The 7,376-nt window shown below is 34.3% G+C and overlaps 1 protein-coding gene across 1 annotated transcript; it reads right to left on the reverse strand.

The window, feature by feature from the left end:
• Positions 1-1,266: 1,266 nt before the first annotated feature.
• LOC105700183 (peptidyl-prolyl cis-trans isomerase cyp11) lies at positions 1,267-7,249 on the reverse strand. The gene is made up of 10 exons (XM_012425827.1): positions 7,121-7,249; positions 6,856-7,040; positions 5,973-6,275; positions 5,711-5,798; positions 4,193-4,222; positions 3,963-4,108; positions 3,767-3,857; positions 3,447-3,696; positions 3,269-3,364; positions 1,267-3,021 (listed from the first exon to the last, which is right to left on the reverse strand). The coding sequence occupies exons 3-10, from the start codon at positions 6,253-6,255 to the stop codon at positions 2,338-2,340; spliced, it is 1,668 nt and encodes a 555-aa protein (XP_012281250.1). The 5' UTR covers positions 6,256-6,275; positions 6,856-7,040; positions 7,121-7,249; the 3' UTR covers positions 1,267-2,337.
• Between the last annotated feature and the right edge of the window lie 127 nt (positions 7,250-7,376).

Below are 7,376 nucleotides of genomic sequence, written 5' to 3' on the forward strand. Positions count from 1 at the left end.
CTCATTTTTTAATAACTAATTTTTCGGAAATGTATAATAGGATGTTGCTACTATTTGAATAAACATCCCCTAGTCTGCACTGACAAAACAGTCCCAAGTGTCCGCTCCCGATCTTATTGATTTTTATATATGTTGAAGAACACAAAAATCTAAGAGACGTGTTTTTTTATAACTGCAATGGTCCACATTTAAGGGGTGAAACAACCCCTCAAAGTTTCGCGAAAATTCGTTTTTTATAATAATTTTCGTAGAAGCAGTGAAGGGATTTCGATAACACTTGGTATAAACGTATTCTGTATAAGGACGGTGAAAACGCAATATTGTCCAGCAATGCTACACCCCCCTAAGGGGGTGAACTACCCTTCCGCCGACATTTTTTTGTAATTTTCTATTAAATAAGCACTCCTACTTAAGTTCCCCTTACGCGATGTGATTGCTCACAAAAAATGCAGAAATACGTGTTTTTTGCTTTTTGCCAATAAACAATTACACATCGGTTGTAAACAATGAATGTAGGTGGTATATGGGTATATTCCGACTAGCTTTATTGGGTTATATCGTGACCAATTCATTGTACATAAATGTTGAGAACGTGCTAATTCCTCAAAATGTCGTTGGTTTTCATTACATGCAATTATGTACGAATATCGTTCTCTATTTTCGTAAAAACAGTAAAAATCCAATTTTACCGTTTCACCAAGGAGATTGTATTACTAGTTGGAAACAAGTAATGACCGCGTCATCGGATCTGTTGCGAAACTATTTTAGTCTCTTAAACTTCCTTTTAAATTTATTTATAAATAATTGCATGTTATGAAAACCAACGACATTTTGAGGAACCAGCACGTTCACAACATTTATATACAATGAATTGGTCACGATATAACCCAATAAAGCTAGCTGGAATATACCCGTATACCACCTACATTCATTGTTTACAACCGATGTGTAAATGTTCATTGGCAAAAAGCAAAAAATACGTATTTCTTCATTTTTTGTGAGCAATTACATCGCGTAAGTGGAACTTAAGTAGGAGTGCTTGTTTAATAGAAAATTACAAAAAAATGTCGCCTGAAGGGTAGTTCACCCCCTTAAGGGGGTGTAGCATTGCTGGACAATATTGTGTTTCACCGTCCTTATACGGAATACGTTTATACCAAGTTTCGTTGAAATCCCTCCATTGCTTCTACGAAAATTATTATAAAAATCGAATTTTCGCCAAACTTTGGGGGGTTGTTTCGCCCCTTAAATGTGGACCATTGCAGATATAAAAAAACACGTGTCTCTTAGATTTTTGTGTTCTTCAACATATATGAAAATCAATAAGATCGGGGGCGGACACTTCGGAATGTTTCCGTGTGAGTCATATAAGCTCATTAAAATTTATTCGAAGTGATGACTTAAACATCTGACCCACTTTGTCAAACGACTCTCGAACGGAAAATGTTGGGCTACGACAAAATCAAGATCTAATGTATATAGCTTTATGCCGAAGTGTCAACTACGGATCGCGCTGACAACATTGCTATGCATTGGTTTGGGATTTGTTCTTAAACGTGTAATTGCTTGTGTACTCAATTGCGCTGTCCTTATTTTCCGTTCCCTTTTCCTTTCAGGCTTGATAATGGTATTCGTAATCGAAACCGTTTTAATCATCTATAATGGTAATTCGTAGCCAAACAAAAATGTAGTCATTTATAATGGTTATTCGTAATCAAAACAATAAAAATAATTGTTATTTTGGACCCGTGGTGGATATGTAAAATATGTCGGTAAGTCCGTGTTTGAGATGATATTGATGTCTACTATCATCCTGTTGATGGGATGTCTATCTTGTGATTATTACCCTTGTAATCATAAGCCTGTCACTGACCTTGGCAAGTCGATTCTCAGAAATTAATCTGGTTTCCTAGTGCATGATCCGTCAAAAACTGACCCATCGACACATTTCCTGACTATGTAATTTCTTCCAGTGTTAGTTTTTGTAAAAAATGTCATTCATTTTGAAAAATACCAGTCTGGGAATTTCATGCGATTTCCTTGCCTCTGACGCCATTAATTCAAACTGGCCGATTTACGTTTACTAGAGCCTTCAAGTTACTACAGTATCGAAGATTAAACCCAGTGCACATAAATTTGTTAAAAACGGCAATCGAAAATTCAATTTTAGTAATACATTAATGCCGTTTATGGCGAGTGGTCGAAGAGAAAATGCAACTTTCTGGCGCGTTCTAATATGTGTATAGAATCAGTGAAGAAATGCAAGTGGGAATAGATTAATTTCACTTCTGGGACATTTAAACCTTATCAATGGGTCAAATGTGCATATTTTGCATTCTACTCTTTAGAATGCTGACTGCTAGAACTAGAAGTGCGCGATCGACGCTTGAATTTCGGCTGTGCGACTGGATTCAACGCAGAGTTTGACGAAGCGTCAATGTCTTTTGTTTTGTTATTAAGCGCTGAATTTGTGTCGCCTTTTTTATTTTCAGTACCGCTAACTTTTTTCTCCTCGCTGCGCTTGTCACGACGTCTGTATCTGTCTCTGCTAGATCTACGAAATCTATTAGAGTCTCTACGCGGAGAGTAAGTCCTTCTGTTTTTGCGATCATAATTCCTTTCTTTAGATCTCCGTCTTTCTCTGGACCTAGAACGGCCACTCCTTCTGAAGCTGCGTCTATCTTTGGGACTTCGTCTAGGTCCTTTGTCAATGCGAGATCGACTACGATCACGCCTCATTGTTTTTTCATCTCGTCGCTTCGACTCCGTTTTATCCGATAAAATGGTATCATTTTTCGCATTAGCATTTTTATTGTCTTCATTCTGAGAATTCTGCTCCGGAAATTCCTTCGTGTTTACTTTATTGTTTTCTTTACACTCCGAACCGTCTGGTTTCTTAGCGTCGTCGTTGACTGATTTTTCAGCCTCCTCTTCGCCATCGTGCTCTATAAACTTCTTTTTTCTATCAGTTTCCCGCTGTTTGGCATCTTCTTCTTTTTTTAATCGCTCCTTCTCGAGTTTCTGTAAAATATTTATATAGGAGTTATGGGAAATTGAACCTCTAAGAAATGAAATTGAAAGAATGAACATAGAGAAAAGAAATTTCAAGAAAAACGTGTGAATGAAGAAATTTTAAACGATTATGGAATGTCTTGTTAAACTTATTAAAATAAATGATTTTTATCTGTTGGTATATACCAGGATTTTTTTAAACAAATTACATGGTTACGCAACGTATCTGAAATAATAAAAGAGTACATGCGAGTACCTGAAATTCATGCAACTTTATTGTGCGATTCTGAGCTTGCTTCCAGTGTGGAGGTGTTACACTTCGAGAACGGCTTCGCGAAGGGGTATGGTATCTCTGAAATTGAATGGATATTATTTGTATTTAAATACATATGTGTATGTGTAGTATTACGTGTGAATAGAGGAAAAATTCATACAAAAATGCCCCTTCCTTTGAAAATTCTGCCTGTTTTTCTATGACTACGTAACCGGTCTCTTCCATAATGCTGCCGAAATTCTTTCTGATTAGCGTTATTAGTAGGCCCTGCTCGATACAGGAATTTATTTGCTGGTACTTCAGGTATTTCGTCTGGATCGATTTTTGTGACCGATACAAGTGGGTGAATCTTTTGACTCTCATCCTCCGTATCAGGAACCTCGCCTTCTTCAGACTTCGCCCTTTTTTTACTAATAAAGGAAAAAAACAATACAAAAGGTTTATACTCTATACAACGTTAAAGGATAACTCCTATCATACTTTTTCTTGTTTTTCTTCCGCTTCTTGGATTTCCCTTCATATGAGTCCGAGTCTGATGCTGATGAACTACTCTTTACTTCTCGTTTTTTAGCTACAAGAAAGATATAATTAATATACTCTTTGCTGGCTCCAAATATATAAATAAATATAATAAATATTAAGTTAGATAGCATATTTTTTCTTTAATTAGACTTACGTTTATTCTTCAGTTTTAATACAAGTTCTCCACAGTTTACGACCTTAGCATCTTGAAGCGGACGGGACATACGGTCGACAGGAAGTCCTTCGATGTGTGATACGATCTCTTGACCAGAGACGACTTCGCCGAAAACCACATGCACACTGCAAGGAAAGGTTATTTGTTAATTGATGGATTGAAATTAACATTCAGAGTGGGATGGTTATATTTAGTTATTTGTTACTAACTTGTCGAGGTGAGGCGCTGGTTGCGTTGTACTACAACAACAAAATATAATTAAGGGGATGAGTGGTGTACAGAAAGAGCCAGCTTTCAGTGGTCATTGTGTTGTTGTAGCTGTGCACAGACCCCTCCCTCGCGACTACACAAAAACAGCGTTAAGTTATTCATTCCTCCAGATTCACTTTTAACTGCTAAGTATGACAAAGTACTTTCAAATATTTTGGAAGATTATTTACAGCACATGACCTGATAAGTATCCACTTGCTTTCAATTTATCGAATTATTTTGTATAATTTCTCTGATTTATTTACTTTTTCTATTATACTAACTGCTTAGTTTGTTAAAAGAAAAAAAAATAGCAACAAAGAAACTTAATCGTTTACATAACCTATAAAATATTGCTTCTGAAATTATTAAAGCTTAGAATTTACTATAATATTTTCTGCAATATACTAAGGTGATATGAAAGGCACCAAGAAATTTAATCAACGTCGATATTATAAAATTTACCATACCCTTTTCGGTGGTAATACCATTTTGGATACTTGAGCGGTAACATAAGTTGGCATGTTACATTATCTATATTAACATCTATTACACTTACATTGACAATTATACGAAATGAAGTACTCCAGATGTTATTTCAGCAGAATGATTATAAAGAGATCGATGTAAAATTAAAAAAAATCTCTTGGACTCATGATTTTTAGTGCTTCAATTGACCAAAGGTTCTATCTGTCACATTTGGTAGTAACTAAATTGTTGTTCTAAGAATTACAAAGCACGTGTTCTCACGAAATGTTCGAGAACTTCACTTCACCCATCTCATAAAACCTTTCTCGATATTTTCTGCATAGATCTGTACTGTTCAATTACTATAATGTTCTAAATTAATAGGTCTAGAACATGAAGGTCTCCATTTTCGATTCTAAGAAAGGTGTAAAATATCAAAAGTATATGTCCTTTGTTTTAGTCTGCGATAAATAAAACTTTCTTCAAAAATGAAACTTTATGAGCATCACATTTTTCCTTAGGGCCTCCATAATCACGTGCTAATGTTTAAAATAATTCCGTGCACCTAGTTCAGAGAAAAGTTTTGTAAATATTTTGACGCTTCTACGGCCACTTTCATTTCACCTTAAAACTACAATCCATCACTTAACGATACTGTAACATTAGTGTTTATATAGAACTTTCACTTACATCCACAATTGGGAATATAGATTTCCCATTTAAGATAGAATTCATTACTAACATTCAATTATCTAAAATTCCAATGTTTTTTGATTCCTTCAAATATATACAATTATNTTAATTCACACTTACTTTTTTATATATACTTCTAAATGAAAAATATAAATAATACACAATATACTGAACATTCTGCACCACTTTCCCATTATTCTCTTCCATATTCTAATTACCTCATCTGGGAAGGCTCAAATGATTGAATTATTTTCTTATTCAATGACTTCCTTAGGCTTATGAAAGAATATTTAGAAAGATAACCACATTGTACTCACATAAAAAATTGTGAACCATTTGTATCTTTACCACGATTTGCCATTGATAACAAAAATGGTTTACTGTGCTTGATAATAAAGTTTTCATCTGTAACAATATGTTTATTATAAAATTTATCACAGTCAAATTAAGAAGAAAAAGGCATTGTACTTAAATCTTGGTATATGATTTAATATTAACAACGCAGTTAACGATAATTCAAAAAGCCATAGTACATAGAATTTGTGAAATATTAATGTGATACTTCACACATAGTATTACCTGGAAATGTGCCGCCATAGATAGACTCCCCACCTGTACCATTTCCTACTGAAAAGTCTCCACCTTGTATCATAAAATCTTTAACGACTCTATGAAAAACAATGCCTTTATAATGCAAAGGTTTTTCCGTTGTTTTTCCTAAACCTTTTTCTCCCGTACAAAGAGCACGAAAATTTTCAGATGTTATTGGACAAATGTCTGAATAAAGTTCAAAAACTATACGACCCATTGGAAGCCCACCAACTTCTACATCGAAGAAAACACGTGTGTTGACCTTCGCCATGTTGATGCTTCTCCGGCCCCCTAGAGAAAGTGATATTTTTATTTGAATTAAATAATATATTCAATATTTCAGATACTGCAAACAACAATATTTAAGTTCCCTTTAAACAAAGTATTAACCCTTAGCAATCCACAAGTTTTGAAGCATTATGAAGTGTCTCCGTAGCGGAGCCAACAGAGCGATAAATATTAAGACAACCCTGAACATATTCCTTAATTTGAGAATTTACTAGCTAATTAACTAGTAATCTTATTTTATATGAAACTTTTAATAAAGAATGTTAAATAATAAGAAACCGGTGTTATTGCTACCTATTAAAATGTTCATTCTTTAATCATTAATTTTCTGTTATGCTTCTGTAATATTTAATAATGTAAAAACATTGCCCATATTCGTAAATAAAAACCATAAATTCATGTACTTATTTATGGATGGAATTCTATGCGTAATATTAATAAGACATAAAGTCATGAAAAATATTTCAAAGGAGCGGATTCATAATAGTCTTTACATACAAAAAAAAGCATACATTTTCTTTACTCTTTATATCATAAAAGTATTAAATGAGAAATGAGCAAATTCATTGACAAAAGTACTTACCCTAGATGGATAGAATGAGTAGATGTACTCAAATAACTAAATCTTCTTGCTCGGGATTCTCTCTACGATCTATCAATGGTATTACGTCTATACAATCAACATTTAATAAGTGAAGTGAGAGATCTTAAAACTTCGTTCGTATATTCAGTGCAGAGTGACAAATTCTACATTCTCACGAAGTATATCTGTATCAATTAATACAAACATGATAATTTATATATTTTTTACCAAAATGCAATGTTTTTAAGCACCTCTTGACTAATACCTTATGCAGCTTGAATAATGTAACTTCTCCAAATCCGCGAAATCAATGTTTAGCGTTGAACACCTTCGAACTTCTCTTGAGAGGTTATGTCATTGAAACCGATATTTTATTAATGCTTACAGCGCAGAGATGAGTTGGGAGATTGCTCACGGGCAGGGTCGCGCGATCGCACCGTGTGCTGCCCTCTGATTTCGTACTTTAGCTTTCACCGTTTTTTGCCCCTTACGTTTATTCTTCAGTTTTAATACAAGTTCTC

The sequence above is a fragment of the Orussus abietinus genome, unplaced genomic scaffold (genome assembly GCF_000612105.2).
Source record: "Orussus abietinus isolate OABI.00-Male unplaced genomic scaffold, Oabi_2.0 scaffold1086, whole genome shotgun sequence".
In the NCBI taxonomy this organism is placed as follows: Eukaryota; Metazoa; Arthropoda; class Insecta; order Hymenoptera; family Orussidae; genus Orussus; species Orussus abietinus.